This window comes from Ambystoma mexicanum, chromosome 13, assembly GCF_040938575.1.
Source record: "Ambystoma mexicanum isolate Mex_15411 chromosome 13, UKY_AmexF1_1, whole genome shotgun sequence".
In the NCBI taxonomy this organism is placed as follows: Eukaryota; Metazoa; Chordata; class Amphibia; order Caudata; family Ambystomatidae; genus Ambystoma; species Ambystoma mexicanum.
In genome coordinates this window covers 678,167,083-678,194,622 of record NC_090938.1, presented here as the reverse complement: position 1 = coordinate 678,194,622, position 27,540 = coordinate 678,167,083, and the positions used below count along the sequence as shown (strand labels likewise).

The window sequence follows — 27,540 nt, the reverse complement described above, 5'->3', positions numbered from 1 at the left end:
TTCTACTAACCAGGGGCCTTACTTGGTGCACGGGGACCAGCGGACTGACTACACCCTGGACCAAAGAATGGGGATGCACGATTACCAAGGAGACTTGTGCAAGAGTGCCCATCTGTGCTCCGGCCAAATACATGGCCGCAGTTTGACCCGCGGCTTGATCCGGCAGGAGACCTTCGACTCAGAGACACAAGGCAGTAGGGATTCGGCCTACACTGAGCCCGGCGACTCATGCATGGACATCGAGACGGACCCATATGAGGATCCCGAGCCAGACACAAGAGGTTCTGGAGCTTACCGAGGTGGGCTTGTCCGTCACCAGCGTCAAGGCTCCTGGGATGAGGTGGGGCCTGACCAAGAGAACCACAACCGGCAGCCAAAGGGACGCAGCAAAGCCCGAGACCGGTATTGCCAAAATGAGGAAGACGTCATGGCGAGGAATAAAAACGACATGGATAACTGGGGGCGGGATGTTTACATTCGTTAAGGGGTGCCCTGGTTTCCTTTGGGATTCCCTTTGTACAACCCAACCCCTCAATTGGGGTGAGACCAGCATAGGAAGAACAAAGGAGTTGGAGGAGGCCCCTAAAACATTCTCTCCCATTCCACTCCTCAACTGTTCTACCCAGCAAATCTCTTTCCACTATCCTTCTCCGTTAGCAGTTTCTTCGCCGTCACCTGAGAAGCTCTAGGTATTTCGCAAGCAAAGGATCTTTCATAGATTCATGTGTGTGGAACTCCTGTTGGGGGAACTCAGAACATTCTACTAAATTTCACCCAGATGTTTTACAGCATTTCAGGAACCTCTTTACTTTGCCCATTCTGTTTCCCAGCCCCGGTCCGTTCTTTTGGGGAGACAGGCCTCCTTTGCATGGCTGGTTTGCTTAGTTTTCTAAAACATTTTTTTACAAAAAGTATTATATCCATATCAGCATGCTCGTTTTCATTTTCTGACCTGTATCCGATCCTGTCCTTTGACCTTTTCTACCCAATCGTTTCTACCCTGTCACGTCCCTTGCCAATGAAAATGGAAAAGAACCTACGCATCGCGCTCCCCCCTACTCCGATGCCATGTGACAGCCTTTAATGTAGCGATTTGCAGTTTCACTGTAACTGATTCACCTTGATTTCATCCCCCTGGGATTAGACGTGGCTCTTTGGTGGACAGACAAGCCACGCTTCACTGAATGGGTCATTGGGCGTTGAGACTTTCCCATTGTGGTGAGCTGCATGAAATGAGGACTTAATGAAAGCATTTTTTTCTAAGACCTGGGCACACCTAGTGCTTCAAGAGAAGCCGCCGGTGCCAGGCTGCCACATCAGCAGCAGTGCCAAGGGCCAGGGAGGAGCAGGGCCCCTCGTCTCTCCAGTGCCTGCAGCTTTTTGCTCATCCAGGCAAACAGAGCTGTACATGCCAGACACTTTTTACAAAGAACTTAACAAAAACCCACTACCTTATGAAAAATGAAAGCTATCCATGTGTGCCCAGAGTTACCAGTCTGCCAAGTGGGCACAATCGTAATGGTGCCCTTTATCTCTCTCTCTCCAGTGCCTCACAGCTCCGGATAAATTTCAGTTTTCAGAACCAAGGAAAACAATGAACTGTCAAGGGTGCAAGTGTGTAAAAATTATTAATTATTTGTGTGTGGAGGCCCCCCCAGATGGTTTCATTTTGGTGCGGGTCTATGCTTCTTTTTTGGACGGCGAAACAAAAACATTTTCCTCTTCTGGTGTTCTTAACAATGTATCCGGTGCCGTTAATCTGTATGGGTGTTGATGGCATGTTCCTTTTATCACTCTGTAAGCAAGCACGCCCCATGCCAAATTGGCTAAGGCTAATCCCTTGCCTAGGGTGGCAATGGAATATGTTGGATCGTTGTCAATAAACGAGACAGGCACTCAGCAGAGCGATGCTGGGGCTGCATGTGCCAGCATGCATTGGCCGCATGGAGGTGTGGGGCAGTGCATTCCTTTTCCTGCTTTTCCTTAATCCCATTGATGCCACTGCAGTGATGCTCATGTGTTTCCGGGTTTGCGGCACCATCCACCAAGTTGTACATTGCACGCCGAGTCAGCAGAAGTATGTGCTGGATTGCATTGGTGCAGTGAAAAAGTACTGGTTTTAGAAACATGTACCTGTTGAAACCAAACAAAAGGATTTTTTAACATTGTGTATTGCAATGCAGAACAGCCTTTCTTTGACTAGTCCACTAGGTCAAGGGCCATTTCATCTTTTCCGTTGCTAGGGCCAAGGAGTATATTCAGGGTGGGAGAGATGTGGCCCTTTTGGTGCCACACGTTTGCAAAGCCGTAGGAGTTGGTCTTCTTGTTTGGCCCAAGGTTATGATCATTCTACTTTGCTGCTATTTTCCGATTGACTTTTGTATCCATCTTTCTTTGGGGTCAGGTGGTGAGGGGGGGAGTGGGGGTTTTGTTTCGATCTGTTTAAGGCATTGTAGTTAGTACCCCTTTTGGGGGTAATTTTTTGGTGCTGACATTAAGCAATCCTACTTGAATGTGCCAACAACTGGTCCCAGGGGAGCAGAAGTGGAGTCACAGTCAGTTGGACTGGTGGCACCAACACTGGGAACAGAGGTGCAGCTGGCACAGGAACAGACATTTTGGGAGAGCTGGAAAAAGAGGAAGACAAAAGGGATGTCTGCTGCATGCCCTCAAGAGAAGACTTTTCATGCCAGACCCCAAGGAGTTCATCAAAGCGCGGTTCTGGCTCCATCAGATACGCACACTGTTTGATTTGAATCATGAAGTATGTACCATTGTCATTCATTACATTGTAGCCACAGAATAAGTTTGTCAACACCCTTCAAGCTCCCAGCGCTCTTTCTTTTTGCAACAATGACCGAAGTTTACCCTTGTATGTTATGAAAATCCTGCCCACCGATCTCCCTCTCGCCACCAGTTGTGGGAACTCTGAATTGGAAGACTGGCAGTTAAATATGTTACAAAGCCTGAATTTCTAATAGTAAAGGAAACAAATATTGCTGTTTAGTGCAGAAATGAGCCTTATACATCTATAATTACCATGTGTTATTATTGACATTGACGTCATAGACGGTGAACAATCATAGTATTGTCATGCATTTCAAAGGCGGTGTCACTTCAGAAGAACATGAATGTGGGCCTTTTGGCAAGCTTGCTGTTTTTTTAAAAGGTACGCAAGGTTTCAAATGATGTTAACAGTTAGGGCTGTGGATCAGGAAGGGAAGCGCCAGGGCTTTCAAAATCATCTAGCACACTCGCATTGGCGAGAAGATTTTATGAAGGGGCGAGTACCATCTGCATGGTACTCGACCTTGCTGGTGAGTGTGGGGCTGTTGCAAACATTTAACATTTACTGCAAAGAAACTTTGTTTGCAGTAAATATCAAACAAAAGTTTCACTGTGCAGGCCTGGCCTTTGGGTGTCAGCATTGCACCAACTCTGAAGTGTGCTTATGGTGACATGCACCATTTCACAGATTACACCGGTAAATATGTTGTCACCCGTCACCATGCAGCGAGTGCATTTCTTTTAGGTTGAATATGTAAACTCATGACTCGCCCTGGTGTGGCAATAGGCCTGGAAAGATCTGCATATTATACAGAATGAAATCCCCCAATATGCAGAAGAAAGGTTTTAAATCGCCACACCAGTGATTCCGTAACCTCAAGGCCCTCGTTTTGTGAGATCTTCATCGTCGAGGTCCTGATATCCCTCGGTGACTTCGTTTTGACACTTTCCGTCTGTGACGTCTTGGCATATGTTTCTCTCTGTAAGGCTCCTTAAGGAAATGCACTTCCTCATCTTGGCTTGAATTGCAGCTGAGAAGCTTCATTCTTTGTTAGGGAACTCTCTGAAATATTGTTCTTTATCCCATTTTAAAGGTTCTGACTGCTTGGTTTTGCTCCCTATCTTCCATCTGCACCAGGGCAGGTATCCAAGCCTTAGGGGACCCTTTTGATACTGGAAGCAAACTTCAAAACATGTTCTTTTCTTAAATGTTTATGTGTGACCCAAACTCCCCCGAGGCCTGCTGTGTTTCTGTTCTGTGATGGATTGAAGAGGAATATCCACTCTGATCACACACACTTTGCCATGGACCTTTTAAAGCCTTTCATATGTGGTTTATTTACACCATTCTTTCGGGCCCACCTGTGTGCCCCCGAGCCCTTTCCTCCCATCCAAGTTGGTCAAGAGGAAGTCTGTTTCTGCTTACTCAATGCCAAATCGTGTTACATGTTGTAGTCACTTTCCAAATGCTAGGAGCTTGCTGAAGAAATTATCTTTATTATCTGTTCACAAAAAGCAAAATTGGATGGAACTTTAAAAAAAAATGTATCACTTTGTGTGTGTGTGTGAGTGTGTGGTCCTTTTTCCAGATCATATGATGTTTCGCGGACAGACTGCTCTTTGTAAGACGAGGTCCATTCAGAAGCAAGATTGAGAGTAGTGACCTCATTTTTGGAGGTGCAGGGACATATTTTAGCCACTTGGGATGCTGTGAAGGCACAGGTTAACGTGCAGCTGAACCACGGCTAGTCCTAGCACAGTGGGGTTCCCAGGGATTGGCCCCAGCAGTTTAGACTTGTCAGTGCCAGTCTCTGCTGCACTCGGCTGGCTCTGGGTCCAACCCTAATGTGACATCTATTTCTAAGCAAGTTCCTCCAGTTTGTGGATATTATAATAACACTGATCCTATTTATTTTGCCAACCGTTACCATTTGGCCTGTGCCTTGTGAAACTATTTCCTTTTTTTGTCCAAATATTTTAATTTATTCAATTCTCTTCTGCCTAAAATATGTCCTGCAAGGTTGCTTTCTGACGCCAGGATGAAGGGGCTTTCTCAAGTGTTTCCCAGCCCCATCTGTTTGATAATAACATATTGAAATGCTCTATTTCTTCTTTCGTTGTGTCATTCCCCCGCAGCAAGCCATCGGGACTGTCAAATACATTTCCCCCAGTGATGCTTTATGTAATTGGATAGTGTACGAGCTCTTATAAATTTATTCTGTTTCATAGTTGCAAACTTTCCAAACATACATTTTAATTCTGTATGACAGAAAGCCCGGCCAGAGGTGCACTTGACTGTATTGCGTATGTATGTATATAGGGGTGTATGGGGGTGCAACCCCCATTATAACATTTTGAAAAATGAATGACAATATTCACTCAATCTGAGGCTGGAGTACCTGAGAACGAAATAAGCACACAGATCCGACCGCAAGCAAACAACAGCGAACCCGTACGTTGGAAAGCAGGTTGAAGGGCTTATTTTTGGGGTGGGCTTTGGGCATGACAACAGCAAATGTGTCACTTGGCATGAACACGGCTTGGAAGCTACTACCACTAGATCTGAGCTTACGACCTGCCAAGAAGCTCTTTAACTGCCAGGCCTGCTGTACAAACTCCCAACTGGTTTCGCCCACCAGAGACTTTCATCCCGTTAACCTAACTGTGGGAGTGGGCGGAGCTTACAATGATTCCTTGTGGGAATTCCGGACAAACATACTCTCCCTCAACACTTCAAGGGTTAAGGTCTCTGCCTTCCCAGTAAGGGTTGAAAGTTTAAGATAGCTTCTGGCACTCGTGTCCAGGCACAGTCCCTCTTTTCTTTCTGATCCCAGTCCTCTGCAGGGCTGGTGAAAATTCCCCCGGCCAGCTTGCTTGTGGGAGATTTCAGTGTGATTTTATTACACAACCGCACACTAAAAAATAACTGGTGCCGCTATGCCTCCCACGCTCGAGGTTCAAGGAGGTGTACCACACACACTGTTGCTGCTTTCTTCAAGCTACTCATCCTTTCATGTTATTTTCTCCTATGTCTTCATATTTGGATCATATCTTTAATTTCTGTGTTTTCCTCCAGGTTAACAAATAACCCCACATCAGGCCAACCAAAACCTTTTGTGAGTAAAGAGCTACTCTAGGAGTGGGATCTAGTAATTGACGAAACAGGGGCTGGTGGGCCGTAGAATTCATAGTCATGTCCGGTTTCATGGATAAGGAAACCTTCACATAAGATGCCGGTCCGGGAACTACGGTACCAGTAAGCTTGCCCGTACCATAGTTCCCAGACCGGCAGACTACGAGTTGTGCTCGCGGGTGCCTGTGTGCTGTCGGGCACACTGGCACCCGCTAGCACAACACGTCGGATGCACCGGCACCATTCACGGATGGTGGCGGTGCATCCGGCTTCCCCATTCCCATTGAGCCCTATGGGTCTCAATGGGAATGGGGAAGAAACCCAATCATTTGATTTATTTATCAATACGCTATATTCGGATAAAATACAAATATCCATCAAAGCATATAATACATATGAAACAATATATATGAACCATCACATAATGAAAGCATTATAATAACATTTTTAAAAAAAGTATTAATACATCCCATGAATGAATTTGATATTATTTTTATCAGCCAGCTGAGGAAGAGACTAGAGGAGAAATATTTACCCAATATGGTGATCTACGCGAAAGTATAAACTATGCAGATGAAACCCTTGATCCAAAAATGAGGACGCAGAACAAATATAATGAAAGAATGTATTGCATGAAAGAAGCAGCAATGGTGTGTGTCAAAAACTCAAGCGCGGGAGGGACAAAGCACCAGTTATCAAAAAATACATGCCCCATTTTGTCTAATCAGGAAAAATCATCGGGTGCTACCTCGAGTTGTGATAGCAAAGATCCCCTCCTCCCAGGCCCTTGAGTGCCCAGAGAGGAGCAGGTCTCCACGTGCCTGTGTGATAGTTCAGTGTGCTTTCAGTGCCCCTCCTCCCGGTCCCAGGCTCCTGCATTCTTAGCTCGCTCTTCTGAAAGCGGCTCCAGTTACGGTTTTGTAGACCCCCGGGCACTTCAGTGCCAAGTGCGCAGGTCTCTGCTTGCCTGAGAGTGTTTAATGTTGTTTTCCTGCAGCTCACCCTAATGCCTGGGCCTGTCTCCAGCCGCCACCCGCCCGTCATTTCCCTTGACGTACCACACCGATTTTCTTTCTAACATAATGCTACCAATTTCCTGATTAAACCCTTAGAAATGTGGGCATTCAGCCTTAATCAAACGGCTGTATTTTACTGAGTAGAGCTCTGGCTGCCCCAACAGCTGGACCCCATTGGTTTAGCCTTAGCATTACTGCATGCCAATGGGAGAGGCTCGTAAACTGGTGGAAAACATAGCGGTTTATCGACAGGCAAGTGTCTCTTAAAGTCTGGTAAGAGCCAGACCAGAGTGGGTCACATTACCCACAGGCCTGTTGGAAGGGCTGATGAAGAGTTGGTTTTGTAAAACTCTGCATGACATGTGATTGACTCAACCACGGGCTTCTACTGGTGATTGACTCGTCCACATGCTTCTCCTAGTGATTGACTCATCCTCAGACCTCTGGTGATCGACTCATCCCCATACTTCTTCTAGTGATAGACTCAACCTCAGACTTCTCCTGGTGATTGACTCACCCACAGTCTTTTCCTGGTGATTGATTCATCCTCAGACTTTTCCTAATGATTGACTCACCCACAGACTTCTCCTGGTGATCAATACATCCTCAGCCTTCTAGTGATTGACTCATCCACAGACTTCTCCTGGTGATTGACTCATCTGCAGACCTCTGGTGATCAACTCATCCCCATTCTTCTTCTAGTGATTGACTCATCCACAGATTTCTCCTAGTGATTGACTCGTCCACAGATTTCTCCTGGTGATTGATTCAACCACAGACCTCTCGTGATTGGCTCAGCCACAAACGTCTCCTGGCCTTTGAAGCACCAACCACTCAAGAAAATCCCTTGATTTCCCAGATGGCCAATCCCCCACTAGAACGACTCCCTCAAGGCGCCAAATCTAACGACACAAATCTTGTGCCATTGTTTGCCTTGTTTACTCCTGCCAACGCTTTGCACAGGTTTCCTTTATCAAAACTAGCACATGAAAACCAATTCGATTTAAGCTTAGGTTTGGAATATGACTTTCACCTCCTAGGCAGGGGGCAGACATGGCCGGCAATAGCCCGCCAGTCTGAGCCATGGTAGGCCAGAGCAAAGCAAGGGCCTCGGCTTGGGGTGTGGGCCATTACCGGTCTTGTCCACACACCCACCACGGGGGTGAAAGCCATTCACACCCTGGGATTTAACCGGGGTACAAACCTTTTTTTTCTTCATCAAGAGATGACCTCAGCATGGAGTGCGCAAGCTCATCTCCTGGGGAAAAGACAAAAGAAGTTTAAAAATGGCCACCACCATTAAAATGGAAAAGGGACTAGGTCTCTTTTTGAATGACAGCAGCCATAAAAAAAGTAAAGAAATGGCCACCGCCATTTGAAAATGGATCCAGTCTTTTTTCCGATTTTACGCCGCGGGTGCAGGCGGTGATTACAGAATCGTGCCTGGGAAAGACAGATTCTGATTGGATAATCTGTCTTTCCACGGGTTGCGAATTCTGCATCCTTTTTCTTTATAACTTCAAGTCCTTCCCAATTGTGCAGCGAGGAACTCACATTTTAATAAGCGCAGCCCAAGGAATTGCTTCTGTTCACTCATCGCTTCAGCCTGCTATCCAGCATACCCTGTCTTTTTTCCTGCATTTTGGGGACCACACTGCAATGTGTTCAGAGGGCTTGTGATTTTTTGGGAGTGTTTGGGGGACCCCGCCATGAAATGATACTATCCTCTTTCCTGTGAAGTTCCAGAAGGACTCCCATGTGTCCTTTCCCCACATCCAGCCCAGACCTCACCCCGTGTGGAAGACTTTTTATTGACATGTAGCATCATGAACTCTAAATGCATTTTGCCTAATAACGTCTGTGTTTTTTCCGATGTCTGTGCTAAAGATGTAAGAGAGATTTTCAGAAACAAAATCAAATGTATTTATGTAATTTTAATTAACAAAACAAAAAAATCTGACTTAATGAATGTTAACTGTTCTGCCTTCATTACTCTTGTCCTGGTTTGTGCTGTTAATGTGTAAATGGTGTACGGGTTGACATGTGCAGTATTTCTAGAGTCAAAGGGTGACCCGTCTTTTGGGTACTCTGGAAATGTGAAATGGGCTGGGGCATCTAAAAGGTTGGTAAACCAGTCATGTTTACAAGCCATTTAGGGGCAGTTGTGGTGCCTGGTTGGGACAGGCTCTTTACCAGCTACACAGAATTGTCAGGTAAGATTGGATAAGAATGAAACAAGTGACAAAATTCAGGGCACCGAGAACACTTTCCCCCAGAAGCTCACTGTCTCCAGAGGTCTCGTTCTCTCTAGAATGGACTGCTGCAACAGCCTCTTCTTAAATCTACCTGCCTCTACTCTTCATCCTCTACAATTTATCCAGAACAGGACTGCAAGACTTGTCCTTGGTCTCAAGCCCTGGGATCGTATCTCTCCAGCTCTGCAATCTCTCCACTGGCTCCCAGTGGCAGCAAGGATCAAGTTCAAGGCCCTCTGCATTGTTGCGTCCCAAGCTTTCTGGGGCCTGGTACCGCAATACCTCCAAGTCTCTCTACAGAAATATCTTCCTACTCAAGCTCTTTGCTCTTCCACCTCCAACTCATTGAGGGTCAGTCGCTTCTCCAAGCAACGAGTCGGGGGCAGATCTCTATCTTCGGCTGGTACCTCCCTCTGGAACAGCCTCCCTACCTCTCTGAAACTTGAGCAGAACCATCACTGGTTCCGGAAGCACCTCGAGATCTTCCTCTTTGCTTCTGCCTTCTCTCTTCCCCTTCTGTCCGATACTGCACTGGTCACCTGGCTACCCTCTGAACCCAGGCCCAGGTCCTTGCCTGTCCACCTGCATACCCGCACTGCCTCTCAGTCCCCAACACTTGTGGTCTGTATATGTAACCCTACAGTTCCCTCTCTTGCCCTTATCTGACACTTGCTGTGTGCACTCCTAACACTCGCACTTGCCACCCGTTGGCTGTACTCCTTGTTTTTCTGTTTTTCCTTGTACTGCACTTGTCCATCCTCCCACACCACCCGGCACTTTTCCCCTCCCCTCTCCCCTGCACTTGCGCGATCTGAATGTCACTAGGCCTAGTAAGATCGTTCGTGTCTTCCCTCGGTTCCCCCTCCCTTGCCGCGCCGCGCCTTGAAACCCTTCTGTATAGGCGCATTATAAATGCCATATCATATCACTAAGTGAATTGTTAATAAAAAATAATCATGGCATGGCCTTGTGAGGTATGAGATGGCTTCTTATATTAATGATAAATCAAAGAGACTTTCCATAATGCTCCTTAGAATACTATGGTCTGTGAATGTTCATATAATTGAGCGCCAACAAAGATCAAACTTTCCTGAAGAAGACTCGAACAAGAGATGGTTGAAACATGTTGATGCATTTTACAATCTGTGCTCTATGATGCATATACAACAATGTATGAATGCGTGAATGATAATGATTGTTTAATCTAGCATCAAGTTAGAATACAATGTAACATTTTTCTTTTAAAATTATGCAAGGGCACGCACAACATAGCACTAATGGAGGAAGACTTTGAAAGAAAGGAAAGTTCAGGCAATGACAGTGGCTATTGGAGAAGAAAATAAAGATAATGGCCCCGATTCTCAAAGCTCTCTTTTGTCACAAGTGATGAGATACACTAGCACATTTCATGACTTTCGCCAAAAGAAGGAGCAGTCCAATTCATAAAGGACATCTGAGAATGTGCTCATTCAAATGCCCCCCCCTTGCATATTTGCGCAAATCAGAGGGTGTTTCTACACATTTAAAATCACATCCCGAACGGGATGAACTTTTCAATGCGCAGAAATGAGGGTCACCCCCTGCACCTGTTGGGAACAGGCACAGAGAGTGGGTGGGGGGTGCAAATCGTGACAGGGTTGTGTCTGACCCTGTCGTTTTTTCTTTAAGTGTCACAGACACAGATTAAACTGCGTCTGTCCCTTTTGCAGTTCCATTTTAGTCATACAGAGACTTGACACAGTTACATCAATTATGGGACATCATTAAAATACACTTTCTTATAGAACAGTGCTATTCCCGCTATCTTAACATTGTGAACAAGGAAGATTTGCATTTAAATTTAGATTCCACCTACTCTGCATTGTAGTGGAATTTCTATAAAATGCTGTTCATTTAATAATTTTAAGAGCTCAATAGACAAAAAATGTATTTCCTTCCCAGCTGATAGCCTGTGCCAAAATTCTTGAGTACTGGGCCACCAATGGGCCTCATTACAAGTATGGAGGTAGCCATGCCGCTTTTAGCGGCAAGGCTACCCCCATACCGGGTCCGGGTTCCTGAAATGGGGAATTACCCGGCCATTCCGATCTTGGAGGGCCCAGTAATTCCCTTTCCTGGGACCCGGACCCGGGAAATCCCCATTCCCATTTGAGCCCCCATAGTGCTAAAATGGGAATTGGGAGGATGCTAACAACGAGCTCATTAATGACGGGCCCGTTGTTAGCATCCCGGTCTGCTAGCGGGTCCCGCTAAGGATGCCTGGTTTTACCAGATGTCCTTAGCGGGACCCGCGAGCAGACCTCTTAATGAGGTGGTAGAGGGTTAACGGTGCCGGCAGCTGTACCGCGCCGTTAACCCTCTAACGCCTGGGTCGTAAAGAGGCCCAATGCTATGTACAAATCTAGAAAAATATTTTACAACTCTGTGCTAGTGTGAATGTGCAAGAGATCAAAAGATGTCTTACGTCTTGGGGATACCTTTCTCCGCACAAATTGCATTCTCCTGCAGTATGATCTAGGTTTTGCCAGATTCTTAATGTTTCATTTATTTTGATGACATTTAGGCGAGAACGCAAGAGTTCGGCACGCCAGGTAGGGTTATGAAATGTTCATATATACGGCAGCAGATATTTGCTCGATTTCTCACAAGCACTGACATTTCTAGTACTTTTCATGTCGCAGAATGAAGCTCTGGTTGCAATCCAGTCTGTTCTCATAAAGGCCCATTTTACCGTCTCTGAATTTGCCACCAGAACTTCTGTTGTTACTTAGCAATTTTGAAGGATTTGTTCAACAGCTTTTTGCAGACTTAACAGTAATTCAATCTTTTGTGACTCTTTGTGATCCCTTATGTCCTCGTATAGAGTTCTTACCTGGATCTAAAATAGATCTATATGGGAGGAGGAGTTTCCAGTTGAAATGCGATTGGAGAGATTGCCATCCCAGTTCATATCTTAGTCGGGCAATGGGTAAAGACATTGGTAGAGTCTTTTTCCACACTCAACCTTCTAGACGAGCCCAGTTAAATTTATGGGCACTAGGATTGATTTCCATACCATATAGGATTGCCGGGATCACTTTCCCTTTGTAAAATTGTAACAAGAGTAGGAGCGAGAATCTGCAGAGTGACTTCAATCATTTTTTCGATTGACCTATATAGTGTATTATTTTACTCTCCAATTCTAAAGTCAAATCTTTTAACAACTAGGTTGTGCTTAATTGAAAGCCTAGATATTTTGCTTTCTTTACGACCGGCAAGGTTTGTTTATTCAAGTTCCATTCAGGTTGATGTTTCCTATTGGCGTGCTGACCAAATATTATTATATTAGATTTGGAGAGATTGATTGCTAGGTCATTTTCACATGCATACATTTCCATTGCTTTTATTAGATGTTGTAACCCAAATGGAGTATAGTCGATTAAGGATATATCACCTGCATAGGCAATATAGTGAATTGCACATTTGCCTTTTATTGGACAGACAAGTGTGTGTGCATGTAAATATTCTGCGAGGTCTGCAAGATAAAGATTGAAAAGAAAGGCGCCTTGTCTTACCCCGTTTTCAGTAGGTATCTCTGGGGCTAGATCACCCTTCAAATTCAATCTGACTTGGATTGTAGAGTGTTCGTGCAGAGCAACAATGATTTCCAGCAAGCCCTCAGGGATGTCCCATTTTTTCACTTGCACCATAATTTAGCCCTATTGACTAGATCAAAAGCTTTCGATAAGTCAATAAGGGCTATATAACTAGGCTTTGAATTTGTCTGCATACTGTTCTTTTATGGTGTTCAGGAGTAGTCCATTAAGTATGGCTGATAGCCCCTTTCGGAAGCCGGTCTGTTGTTTAGACAAAATCCCTCTGCACTCGACCAATTTCTGTAGTTCTTGTAGCACTAGGCCTCAGAAAATCTTGCTATCGCAATCTAAGAGGGCAATGGGGCGATAGTTGACTGGCTCCAATCTGTCGCCCTTTGTATTAATGGGGACTATAATAGCCCATTTCCAGGAATCAGGGAGGCGTTGGGTGGGGATAATATTTTCGAAGAGACCGAATAGAACCTCGGACCAGGTTTACGTGTCAGATTTTAAAATCACATTTGTTAGTCCATTAGGGCCAGCAGCCCTGGATCTGGATGATTTGGTGTTGAGTTTCTCTATGTATTCTTTTTCTATACAGAGGTCCTATTTTGCTTGACTCTTTACAATGCCTAGGTCCGAGGTTGACATCTTTGGGGTCTCTGTAAACTATTTTACCCAAGCACTACTAGATATTGTGGATGATTGTTGCGCTCCTTGGAACAATGTTTTACCATTAATTATCAACCAAAATGTTTTTGTATGTGTTGGTAGTAAGGCTTGAAGCATGGTTTCACCATCATGGATATTGCGCATTAGTCTGCTTCCGCGAGACTAATGTCAATATCGTTTACAAAGTTCTTTCTTTTTTGCCTTGTAGGTTTCATTATCAAGACATTCCGCGTTTAGGGCATGCACATTTTTACTGAGCTGCATGTTTTCTAAATAAGTTTCTTCGTCAAATCTATGCAGGTGGATCTTTGATTTTGGAGCATTCTTGAATTTTTCGGGAGCTCGAGGTCCCATAGAAATTCAACAAAAGTTCTAGGAGAACAGAGATTTTGCATTTCAGATTCAAAGCCACATACAACAATGTTATCCAATTTAGTATTTAATTTTGCTCCTCGTTTAGCAAAACAGACGACTCGGTTGCCTTGTGTGTTGACTTGTAATCTGGGGGAGTATAGATTAGGAATTTTAAATCTTTCCAGGAAAAGCAAAGCTTGTAAGGAACTATGTTCACTATGTTTCATTGTAACAACACTAAACTGAGTGCAGCACTAATGCAGTTCAACAACCAAAAAAGTGATGGGTGAAAGGTTTTGAATAAATGCGAACCACTGGCAATGCTCTGGACAACCTTCCACACCACCGTTATTTAGCCCGTCTGCGCCATTGCAAAGGGGTCCAGCCATATGCAAATCAGTCAGGTACTGCCAGCAATGGTAGTAGTCCAGTCCGAAGTGCTAGGCTAGGCCCCCTCTGCATGGAAACACAAGCAACCCCAGACATGTTTCGGCTTTGTTGGGCCTATTCAGTGAGGTGAAGCTTGATCCCTATGGCACAGCGAGCAAAGGACCCACGTCTGGGCATACCCTCTCTCACATAGTGAGACCTCTCTCACATAGTGAGACCAATGACAACCAAATAAGTGATGGGTGGAAGGTTTTGAATAAATCTGAACCACTGGCAATGCTCTGGGCAACCTTCCACACCACCGTTTTTTAGCCTGTCTGCGCCATTGCAAAAGGAGTCCAGCAATATGCAAATCAGTCAGTGAATGCCACCAATGGTAGCAGCCCAGCCTGAACTTCTAGGATAGATCCCCTCTGCATGGAAACACAAGGGACCTCAGACATGTTTCGGCCTTTTTGGGCCTCCTCAGTGAGGTACAGCTTGTTCCCTAAGACACAACGAGGGGCCACGTCTGGGCATACCCTCTCTCACACAGTGAGACAAATGACAACACTGATACAGTTCTGCAGACACTATTTGGTAATCAATTGTGGATTTGACCTTACCATTCGTCCATGTTGGTGCTGGGTCTATGTAGGGTCGGACTGGGCCATAAAATTGTTTCGGGCACCAATGAAAAAGTCGCCCACCATTGCAAATGGCTATTAATTCCTTTTGTGACACGTTTTGAATAGTACTCAAGAGAGAGTTTTCTGATAAATTTGTGATGCAAATTGTGCATTTTAAAGACTATTTATTCAGCATCACTGGTCAAAACTACTAGCCACATAGTGAAGTAACTCATCAAACTGACCCATTGGACCAAAAAAACTGGCTCACACCAGCATTTTGTGTTTTGGTTCGTCCATGGGCCTATTGCCCTATGGGCCAGTCCGAGCCTGGGACTAGGTCACCACGTAGGTTACCATTGATGATCATCAAGCGCCAATCAAGAAACATCTTTTCCCACACAACTCCATAAAACCTGTTGGTGCCAGATTTCGAAAGTTGCTTAACAGTAGGTGAGCAATATGCATTGGCATCGCCGCCTAGTAGGATGAGGTAATCGCTAAAACAGATATTTGTCTCAGTAAGAATTGTAGACAGATCTTCAAGAAATGACAATAGACCCCTGATAGCGACGGTTCAATATATGTTGATCAATATCAGGCCCCTTCTGATATTACCCCACCTTACAACACATCTGACGGAGAGAATACTGTAATGACGAGCAGGAGCCAGGTAAGTAGAAAACAACTTTAATATCTTCAACCTGAACAGCCGTGTCCTAGCCGCTCTCACCACGTCTCCTTTCCACCTCCCAACCGCCAACGACCCCCGCACGAGCGTAGAATTCTCAGGAGAATTCCACGCTCGTGAAGAGAGCACAACCCGGAAAAACCATTATAACACTTCTCCCCCCGTCATACACACACACACACACACACAGGAGAAGAGCGCGAACATGCCTCAAACACCACGTGAAGGAACTGGAAGAACTGGAAGAAAAAAACAAAGGGAACACAAAGAAGGACATTGCTTAGCAGGAATGAGAAGAAGATCGGCCTAAAGGAAGACATAAATAAAATCCTCAATCATCGGCAAACTCTAGGATAAAGTCCTTATACCTAGCTGGCACTTTCTTCACTCTCCTTGGGCAGATACTTGTGTCATTGCTAGCCTCCCCAGAAGAATTATGCTCAGTAGGCCCCACTTCCCTTGGAAACAGCACAGAATCCTGCGAACTACTTTGGAAAACTTCATCAACTTCCCCACCCAGAGGCGCAACACCCTCACATTCCGGGGAAGAAACCCTCATACTCTCACGCACACCTGCACCCATCTGTGCTGGCACTACCACCTTACTATTGGCCCCCGTGGACCCCGGAACGGACGTACTACCATCAGTCGCATCATCACCAGACCTAACCGTTCCCTCGCCACCTGCAACCGTACCAATCACCACTACTGTCATTCGTGGAACCACACGATTCCACACAAGGAGCAGCTGTCCAATTCCCATCAAAACTCCTATCCTGCCCCCCCGCGTAGGGGGTATCTTCTTCCCGCCAGATGCCACCATGATTTTCCACAGGAACCACACGTCTCAAACTCCATCTGGTACCGTCCTGTAACTTTACATAGCCACGACCAACTTTGGTCACCACACATGGCCGCATGATCTTGCTCAAACCCTTGGCCACAAACCTGGGATTCTTCACGACTACATGGTCACCCACTTTCACACGCAAATGCCTCCTCCTTTTAAGTTGACTTTGCCAAAACGCATCCTGCTTGGCGCGAACTCTTTCGAGAACTTCTTGCATGTTCACCCGACTTTGAACACCACCACCCAAGGCAGCAACTCTCAGTTTGGACCCAGGCTTCCTTCCCCTCATTAGCTCAAACGGAGACAAACCCGTAAGGAACGAAGGGCTAAGCTATATGCCTTGAGTGCTTCGGACACCACGCTGCACCACGGCAACCCATTAGCGATCGCCAACTACAAACCTATTCATGCGCTCCACTAACCCATTGGCCTCTGGATTGTACAAAGCCACTTTGTGGTGACGAATCCCTAACTTAGAGAAAAATTCTTGCATGGCACTTGATACAAACTGAGGACCATTGTCGGTGACAACTCCTGCAGGTACACCCTCCCTGTCAAACACTGATGCCAAAAACTCAATTACCTTTTCCGTAGTTGCGGAAGATAAAGCCGTGGCCTCCACCCACCTGGAGGTGTAGTCAACTAATACCACAAAAAATCTCAACCCACCTCCCAAGGCGTCTATGGGCCCCATGATATCCACTGCTACCTTGGCCCACACATCTTGGGGCACCTCCACGGGGTGGATTGGCTGCGCTAGGGTTGTCTTACTTTTATCACTGACGGAACAGGCTCCGCAGTCCTTAACAACCCTTTCAACTTCCTCATCCATCTTGGGCCACCAATACCCCTCTCGGAGCCTCCTTTTCGTCATAGATCTTCCGATGTGACCCTCATGCGCTAACTCCACAAGCCTACCCTTTAGAGACTCTGGCGGAACTAACCTAGAACCTCTAGCGATGCCCCATGGACCTTCCGACAACTCTGACCACACTTGACCAAATGACTTACTCAAATCTTCCTTGCCTGCACCAGTCACGAGAGCTGACTTAATACTGTTCAAAACGGGATCCCGACCACACTCAATATCCCACTCCTGCTCACTGATTGCAGGAAACACTTTGGCCACCAAAGTGCACTCATCCCCTGCTACATTCTGGACCGGATCCCCAGCATACGAATCTTGGCATGGGAAACGAGAGAGACAGTCCGCCACTGCATTTTTCTCACCAGGCACATACTCGACCTTGAAATTGTACTCCCCCATGTCAGCCATCCAACGCATCACCCTGGAAGATGCTTGGGCCAATACTTTTGTTGTTAAAACGTGCACTAACGGTTTGTGATCGGTGCGCAAAGTGTATTCCACACCCCACAAAAACGTCCTAAAGTGCTTCGATGCCCAGACAGCAGCCAGGGCCTCCCTCTCTATCACGGCGTATCTGCGCTCTGTCTCACTGAGTACCCTGGAAGCAAAGGCAACAGGGCGAAAAGCCCCCTCAAACCACTGCTCAAGTACAGCACCCACACCATATTCACTCGCATCTACGGTCAATACCGTCCTCCTAGAGGGACAAAAGGAAACCAAAGAAGGAGCTTGATCGACTAGAGCCTTCAAATGTTCAAACTCGTGCTGGCACAACTCAGACCAGTCAAAACGAACACCCTTTTTGAGTAACGCTCTCATGGCAATAGTCTTGTCAGAGTACGTGGGAATGAACCAGCTGTAATATTCGGCCAACCCTAAGAATGATCTCAGCTGGTCCTTGCTGGCGGGTGGTGACACCTCACACAACACCTTCACCAAATCAGCCTTGGGATGTATCCCCTTAGCATCTAAGGTGTGTCCTAGATAAGTGACGCACTCCACTCCAACTTTACATTTACTCATTTTGACTGTCAAACCACTCTTCTCCAATATGCCAAGAACTTGCAAAAGCCTCTCATCATGCTCCCTGCGCGACCTGCCCCACACCAAAATATCGTCCTGAAAATGCTCTACGCCTCCCACACCGGAGAACAACTTCTGCATCACTCGCTGGAAAACAGCAGAGGCGGAGGCTAAACCAAAAGGCATTCGCCGGAAACGAAAGGCCCCAAACGGGGTGATGAATGAGGTGAGGGGGCGCGATTCGACATGAAGGTCCACCTGGTGGTAGGCAGAGGATAGATCAAGGGTGGAAAAATGAGACGCTCCGCCCACCAGAGAGAGCATTTCGTTGATGTTAGGCAAGGGATGTCTGTCGATCCAGATACTGCAATTCAAATCCCTGAGATCGACACACATCCTCATGCCTCCATCAGATTTGCGCGCCAATACAATAGGAGCCAGCCACTCTGAGGATTCCACCTCTTCAATCACACCAGCCTCCAAGAGTTTGTCCAGTTCTGCCTTGAGTGGCTCCCGTGCGACAATGGGCACCCGTCTGACCTTATGCACCACAGGGATAGCACCCCTCTTCAAAACTATTTTGTGGGAGAAACCACGCAACTTGCCCAAGGTAGAGGAGAACACCGAGGGAAATTTGGCCTGGAGAACATCAGCTGTCAATGGACTAGCATCCTTCCACTCATCCCCACTTTCCTTGCTCACACACAAGACTGGGACCGCCTTACCCGGGCGAACCTCGATATCAAGAGCTGCCTGTTCATCCCAACCAATAACAGGATCCCCCTTGTGAGCCCCATAAAGTTTGCCTCTAGTCCTCCGCCCGTGGAACTCTATGTCAACCCAGTCATAACCAAACACTTTAATGGGGACACGCCCATAAGCACAAGGTTTAATGTCAGGTGGAATCAAGTCGGACACCTTTTTCTGAAACTTAGCCTTATACAACTCGGGAGAGACCATGGTATAAGGAGAGCCAGTGTCAACTAATACACTAAGGGGAACCCCATTCACGCTAAGGGTAGCCCACGCGCTCTTCTTGGTGGGTCCCACACTCAATAGCGCCCCCTCCTTGGCGCGCACACCCGGGACCTGCGAAGGGCTGACGTACCCAACAACAGTTACATCCTCATCGGCCCCGTCGGGGTCCACCATGCGCACACTCTCCCTCTGCGGACCACCCCTGCACATGCGGGCGTAATGCCCTCTCCCCTTGCACTTCCTGCACACAACCGCAGAAACAGGACACTCCTTGGATCCTGCAACATGTCCTCGCCAGCCACACTTCTTGCAAAGTTCTCTGGCGCTAAACGTTCCTCTTTGGTCCTTGTCCCTGGCACGATTATCCTCTGCCTTGCGTGGCTGAACCATGTGTACCACATCCACTTTTTCAGTCATCTCCTTGACGCTCTTCCTGGACTCCTCCAGGGCGCGGGCTATCTCAATCACTTTATCCAACGGAGGGTCCTTTTCCGTCCATAACCTCTCCCTCACCTTGGAATCGCTTGTCCGCATCATGATCTGGTCGCGAATGTACTCCTCTATAAGACCCGTGAACTTGTAGGTCGAAATAAGGGTACGCAAGGCCGTCACGTAGGAGTCAATACTTTCACCAGGACCTTGCGCTCTCGAGAAAAAGTGATACCTCTCCAACACTATGTTGGCTCTCTTGCCGAAATGGGCCTCCAACTTCTTGAGAGCAGTTTCATAAGCCAACACCACCGCCTGGCCCCCTCCCCTTCGCCATCGCCAGTGGACAACGCAAACACGTTATTTCCTGGAAGATGTCTGAAGATCCTTAGGCCCTCCGTGCCGAGACAGTTAAGTAGGGCCGCCTCCTTATCGTCGTCTGACAACCTGGAACCCCCTGAGGCTCTCAGGTACACTTTGAAACTGTCCACCCAAAGCTCCCATGCAATGGGAGGCTCACCCAGGTTAGGTAAAAAGGCGGGGGGAGGACGTGCATTGCTATGCTTCATGACTGAACAATGCTGTAGAAGACAAACTTGCAACGAGGAACTAGTAGAAACTCAGCAGTACAGATGCGGTCCAAGGACACTTGAACTGGGTTAATGGCAATTTCAGCAAAAGTAGTAAGAGGAAGAAAACAAAACTATTCTGCTGATGGAGCGTGGAGAGTTAGTTCAGATGGGCCTGTAGACACTCCTGGGACCTTAGGGGTTAACTGTGGATGGAGACAAGACAAATCCGCCCCTTTGCAGTCAATAGGGTGGAGAGAAGACAAATCCGCCCCTTTGCAGTCAATCCGCCCCTTTCCGGTCAAATCCGCCCCCTTACAGCCGTGGAGGCCGTTTTCTCCTCCTCCAGGAGGCGGGATAGTAAAATCCCTGACGCGGCACAGTCACGCTGGCAAACCGCCAGGAGAAACGGCGAGGAGGGGAACCCACCCGGGCTAGATCCCCACCCGAGCGTGCGCGGCCTCACCTGCGGGGAAAGCTGGAGGCTATCAATGCCACGCTGAATCCAGCTCGGAAGCGCGGCAACAGCAACAATAGCGGTGTCAGGAATGGGCCGCGCTCGACCACGTCCGGGAGCGCGGCACGGAAGGCACCAGTATAGGCACAGGCGACCGTCAGCTGAGGAGAGTGACTAGGCTGCTGGGCTGAAGGAGAGCCTCCACGACAACAGGACACACGGCTTAGTCAGGCGCGTGGGTATCAGGTTGAAGCTCGTCGCCAGTGTAATGGCGAGCAGGAGCCAGGTAAGTAGAAAACAACTTTAATATCTTCAACCTGAACAGCCGTGTCCTAGCCGCTCTCACCACGTCTCCTTTCCACCTCCCAACCGCCAACGACCCCCGCACGAGCGTAGAATTCTCAGGAGAATTCCACACTCGTGAAGAGAGCACAACCCGGAATATATGTTGATCAATATCAGGCCCCTTCTGATATTACCCCACCTTACAACACATCTGACGGAGAGAATACCTGATATTACTTGACGTATACAATCAACATTGTGAACTATGGTGTTTCTGACTGCTATTAAAAGTCCCCCAGATGGCTTGCCCCAATTGGGACAGGTTGCGAGTTGAGTAGCTGTTGTAAACCATTCAACCTTTATATTTTCCATGAGCCACGTCTCTTGAAAAAATACCAGGTCTTGGTCATTGAAAATCATCCAATTGGTGGCCTTGTCTCTAAATGATGATGGTCCTCTCGTGTCCCAACTCAGGACGGTAAGCCCCTCTTTTCCTAAAGCAAGTCCTCATTGGCGTTTAGTCTCCGGAATACCTCTGTTAGAATGTCAGGCGAGAGAGCCCAGAGCTTAGATTACTCTGTATTTGCCCTTCAAGGAACTGCTTCAGTTGTTTCAGATGCTCTTGTCTGTATGGATGCGGTTCTTTGTGCACCATCAATCATATAATTCCTTCCATTTTGCAATGCATCTGGAGCTATGGACGGTAGACCGTCAGATACGTCTACGCCTACACTTTTAGGTTCACTGGCACACATATGGACAGCATTCATTCCTTCATTTTTAGAAGGAGTTCAGAGATATCTGTGCCTCTTTCATAAGGGAAGGCAATACGTTGGATATCTTGGCTGGAAAGGAAATATAGGTTGGACACTTTTTTAGTATATCTTAAAATATCACTTCGACTAAGTGCCTTTTGACCTACTTTTTGATTTAGTTGTCTTAGGCACACTTTGGATGCCGCAAAAGGTTTATTTACTGAAATTGACTGCACAGGATTAGCTGTAATGTGTTGTGTTACTTGAGCTGAGTTTAGGTCATTTCCAAAACGGCCATTGAACTTGGGGTGGGTTTTAGTTTTATTGGCTTCATCTGTCTCTCCAGTTTTCAGTTGTCCTCTCTTACAAAAAATAGGAGCCAACCGTAGAGGTTTACAAGGTGTTTTCACATTGTTCATTGTTTCCATAGTCTGTGTCCCAATACTGATTGTTGATTTGGGGTTGGTTTGCTGTTCAGTAGTTGGGTCCACGTCATTTGGGGCAACTGGTTCATTTATCAGTACCTTTTTCTTTCTTACATCTTTTGTCTGTACTTGAGCAAGAATTTTGGTTTTGGTTTTCTTATCAGTCTGTACCTCTGCTTCTGCAATCTTGTTCAACGCTTTGTACAAATACCTTTTGCCTGATTTCTTCTGTTTCCTAAGTTTATGTTTTCCTCCCATGTTAGTGTTAACAGAGCCTTCTACTATGACGGGGAATCTTTTTTTTTCCTTTTTTCCTGTTTTTTGTGTGTTTTTTTGATTGAGGGAGTCTCATTATCATATTCTTCTAAATTGTGTTTCTTTTGTCCCACTTGCTCCCTGTTCGTGGTTTTGGAGTTAGACGTCGAGGCTAAGGCGGACCTTTGACGATTGTTGTGAGTTACGTCAATTTTGTGCTTTGCCCCTTGCTTGCGTTCTTGGTCATCTACCATTTGTGCTAATCTCATAAATTCTTCCAAGACTGATGTGGATAGCGGGGGTGTCATCTCCATATGAGAATTCATTGTGACCAATGTCTTGTCTGGGTTTCATATTTTGCCTCTTTATGTTGGCTAAGCTGAATTTAATTTCCTTCCTCATTTGTTCCCTTGATTCTTTGTGGGAATAAAAATCCTTTTTTAATTCATTTAAACTTTGTGTTCTTTTCCAATTTTTTTGAGTAGGTCTGTTGGATCCTTTAGTAGGATGTTCAAGGCTGTGCTTAAGCTTACAAGCGAAGATTCACAGCAACCCACTTCTTTTGATAGCTCCATCAGAATTCCTGAGTACGTGTGTACTTCATTTTTTAAGGGTTCAAATACATTTACATGTGAGTTAAGGACGAAGCTCAGTGCTGTCAAGGTCGTGTCTTGGAGTCTATGCACATCCGCTTTGCGATGCAGAGAAACATTACAGTTGCAGGGGTGGCTAAATCGTTCTCTTATATTTGTGCTGCCACATGTTGGTGCAAACTGGTGTTGCCTGGGCGTCTTTGGTATCGGGAGAGCATGGCCCCCTTGCTGCCATAGATGAGCCTCTCATATGGATCTAAGTCAAGTTCCGTTGGAATCTCACCTAATGCGTCCTCTCACACATAGAGATCATTTGTATTTATTTCGTTTTCATGGCATTGATGTATTGTGCTTGCTACGCAGGATACATTTTCGAATGCAGCTAGAATCCGCAATCTTTTTTTCCTTAATGCCAGGTTAGAGATAGTTCGTTTCATGGTGGTTGTGGACACAGTATATTCCAGATGCATGGTGTCTTTGACTAATTGTGTTGGCACAGGAGAAATCTTCAGAAGTAACAATACTTCTATGACTGGATCTTCTTCAGTTACCGTAACAGCTGTAACAATTGAATTTGGTTTCGCAAGTGTTGCGATGGTAGGAGGGATCGTGGACATTTTGCTTTGGATGCTTTGAGTGCCACTGGTGGATATTCTAGTTCTGGTGCTCTTAGATCATCTTTGAATATCGCGCTTCTCAAGTTGGACATGTTAGACATGATTGTGGCTTTGGGTCAGAGATTGGACTATATGTTTTTAGGTGTACAAAAACGCTTGAAGCTGCACTCTGAAAGCGCGCGTGGAAATGCGTATGAATGCTTTATCACACTTATCCACGCAAACAGGCATGGGAATGCTTATGTTTTTTTCGGGCATTTCACAGAGACATGCCCATTAATGCTCTTCTGAAACCATGCTCACCACAATCTATGAAAGGGGGCTGGACAGTGCATATGCATATTTGTGCTAGATCCAGTCCCTCCTGAAATGCTCAGGGCAACTTTGAGAATAAAGTGACCTGTGCCACAAATGAAACAATTGCATTCTCTGTGCTTCTTTCCTTTTCGCTGCTTTTTGAGAATCTGGCCCAATCTCTTTAATGGAAATGCAACACAAAATGAAGGACGTGGCAGAAATTCATTGGACAAGTGTACACTAATCATGAAGAAAGAAATGCATCAATCTTTAAAGAGCAGAAGTTACCCAAATCCAGCTTGGAAGAAAGCATCAAATGTAAGTGCATAATAAGGAGCTAGAGAGACAACTTCCATAGGCAGGAACTAGACTGCATCGGCTAATGGCAGTGTATGGAAATCCTGGTGGCAACAGTAAGGACAGACACAAGTGATCACAGTTCAAGGGTGTTTATTAAACTGTATGCAGGTTGGAAAAACACCTAATCTAAACCTAAATCTAAGATGGGAGCAAGCTTCAACCATCAAAAGAAAATAAGGCAGTCCTTGTGGCGTCCGGTCAAAATAAATGGTCTATACTAAAAATAAAACTATTGCCAAATCATTACAACTAAATACAAAAAGAGTGTGGTATAGGGTTTTCAAAAGAAAGAAGTGTTCATAAATGATAAGTCAGGATGTGGTACCCAGGGGTCTCCCTTCACCACGTTTTGAGCACAGGATAAGGTGGGTCTCCAGAGCATAGCACACACGTGAGCTTTCCCAGCACGTGTCGACAGTTCTGTTTCAGCCATCAAGTTTTCAAGGGCCAAGTCTCTTTACTTACAAAATCCTTTGCCTTCGAGGGCCTGATGTCTCAGCAATAACAAAAATAAAAGTTTGGTTCCTTTTTGTAATTAGGGTACTGATTTCTCATGCTTGGGTCCCCCTCTTACGGGCGGAGACCCCTCTCGAATCTCGGTCTCCCTCGGTCGGGTTCACTATAGCTTTCCTCTCCTTCACAAATCTTAATGTCTTTTTAAACCGTTCTCGTAGACATCCCTCTGCCAGGTTCACTGTTGTCAGCACACTGTTTCTTGGGACTTTTAGACTGTGCCCCTCTTTATCGGCTTCCCTCCTCCGGGTTCACTCTTGCCACGTTTGCTGAAAAGTTCACTGTGGACCACCCTCAATCAGGTTCACTTCTGTCAACACACTGTTCTCAGGGACTTCAAGCTTCACCCCTTTTTGTTAGCATCCATCTGCCGGGCTCACTCTTGCCAACTTCATTAATCATGCCTTTCGTAATCACCTGTCGGTCAAAGACTTTCGAATGTACAGAGGATTTTGAAAAACCCCTGTATGACCACTTTAACCGTTCCTTTACAGCCTTCCCAAGGCCTTGTGGTATTTGCAGTTTCACTGAACACGGGCTAGACCAGAGTCACTCGAGTGAGCACCTATGTGGTGCTGAATCCCTCTGCAGCTGGTCTCTCCTTTATTCTTAACAGTTCTTTGAACTTTTCTCAACTTGCTACATTGTGGCATTCACTCAACACAGTACGGTTTTCATCAGTTCTTCCCTCGACTCACCGGCTGTGATGAACCACTTGGCTGTTCGGAGTATCGGGAGTCAAAGTCAGTACCACGGAGACCAGCATCTCCCCCGGGCTTAGTTGTCAGCGGAGGAGGGTCTCATGTACCGTTGACATCTGCTGCAACACGCGCTGGCTATTGTTTGCGGTCCTAAGGTTTGTTCTGCGGAGGGCTCACAGGCCTTGGTCAGAAAGGGCAATGTCGCTTCTTGCCTTGTCACCCCCTCGGTATGCGCCATATTTCTCCTCCTCTTGAACTGCTGTGCTTAGTTAGTTCTTAGTTTGTGCTGTCTGCCTTGCTCATTGTGTGCTTTCGGGCTCCCCCTTTTATCCCTGTGGGGAAGGGAAAGGGCCGTCAGGTGTGTTTGATTCTGGTCAATTGCCTGCCTTTGCCTGACCCTTGTATTGGGACATAGCAGGTAAACGGCTCTGGTGTTAGTGCGTTGTTTTCCGTGTTGTACATAAGTGTTTGTATCGGAAAAGGGGGGCTGGGCAGTGATTTTGAATGTCCTATGTGGTAGGATGGGTAAAGGGTATTGGAAGAAGGGGATACCACGTCTCACCAATCAGTGTCCCACTCCCACTCCACAAGGACCTCCCATCCAGGTGATCCTCCCTCACTGGTCCACCCCCAGGAACTGGATCCAATGGCAATGGCTGTGTCCTGGCCACCTGGATGACAGATCCACGGGGACTAGCGAGTGAGATACCTTCAGGTTTCTCACAGCAGTTGGAGTAGAAGACTTGCTAGTTACCTGAGCTTGACTTCCTCCCATAGAAATGAGCAACTCTGTGCATGCAAGGCCTGACCCGCAAGGAGTCTACTGGAGGACCTTGCGTAGGCAACGTTACGAACAATGGGTTCAAGGTCAAACCTGATACGTTGTTCCAAAGGCAGCAATACAGGGTTTATGAGGATTGAGTGTTCTTCGTGGAAGCCAGTGGGTTTTATGCTAGTGCCTTGACTATGTGCCTCTCAGTTATGTAATATCCATTTGCACATGTACAGAGGTGCACTCTTTCCGTGCTGCCAAGGTAAATAGTAGCGCCACACTCTACATCAGCACTTGCAATGCTTTCACCAGGCAGCACATTTCTATCACTGCAGTCTCAAAAGTAATGAAGGAACTCCTCACATTGCTCAAACCACAATGCGGTGCTTCATGACTTCAGGCCATACCACAATTGGCACCCGCCCATGTGAGGAGCGGGTAGTCCAGGTTTGCGAGCTTAAGGAGCGGGAATGCAGCTTGCATGAGGGTCGCTGGTTTGGACTACGATTTAGGAATCTGTGAGACAAGCTTGAACTGTGTAACCCTGAGAACGTGTGATTACTAGGCTGGGCTGTGAAGTAGAAAGTGTGTCACAATTATGTTTATGAGACTAAAGATTGTAATGCTCCCCCATGAACACCGTCTTGAGGTGGAACCTTCTTGTATTTCCCTAGAAAGTAGAACAGGCTCACAGAGGGCTAAATAAACAGGCTTGAGGTCTGACAACCTGTACTGATATGTTGAGTAAAAAAGGATGCTATGCAGACACCACCTCACAAGCAGAAAATGGCAGATTCTCTTAGCAAAACTGAAGGTTAGTTTAGGGAGCTCAGTCGGCGTGTCTGGGATCCTCCATCAGCCCCGAGGGCCCTCCCCTGCGTCACTGACATGGTTATGAACAATCTTAATGTAGAATTGGACGCCACTGAAGTTATTTTACAATTTCAAGGATTTAGCGAACCTTGTCAGCAAAATGTGATCCCTCAATATTGAGTTCCAACAGCTTTTAATTTGTCCCATGCATCTACTCCAAACGGTCGCGCGCCCACACATATACACACTTACACTTTCTCTGGGAGCACAAGCATGATATTCTCTGCTTACTAAAGACATAGGGCCTCATTACGACCCTGGCGGTCCGGAAATAACGGTGGCGGTAAACCCGCCGCCACCGTTGTTTCCGGACCGCCTGATCCCGACCCCTGCAGGCGGGAGGTGATGTTCCCGCCAGGTCTGACCTGGCGGGTTTAACACCTCCCGCATGCAGGCGGACGAGGAAACACCGGCAGCATTACGAGATGCTGCCGGTGTT

At 46.5% G+C, this 27,540-nt stretch overlaps 1 protein-coding gene across 4 annotated transcripts in view; it reads left to right on the top strand.

The window, feature by feature from the left end:
• CACNB1 (calcium voltage-gated channel auxiliary subunit beta 1) overlaps nucleotides 1-8,925 on the top strand; it is a 557,229-nt gene extending 548,304 nt beyond the window's left edge. For all 4 annotated transcript variants that reach the window (XM_069634705.1, XM_069634704.1, XM_069634706.1 and 1 more), the window contains one exon: nucleotides 14-8,925. In XM_069634705.1, the coding sequence (XP_069490806.1) occupies nucleotides 14-484 (471 nt within the window). In that variant the 3' untranslated portion in view covers nucleotides 485-8,925. The remainder of the gene's footprint in view (nucleotides 1-13) is intronic.
• The last annotated feature ends 18,615 nt before the right edge of the window (nucleotides 8,926-27,540 follow it).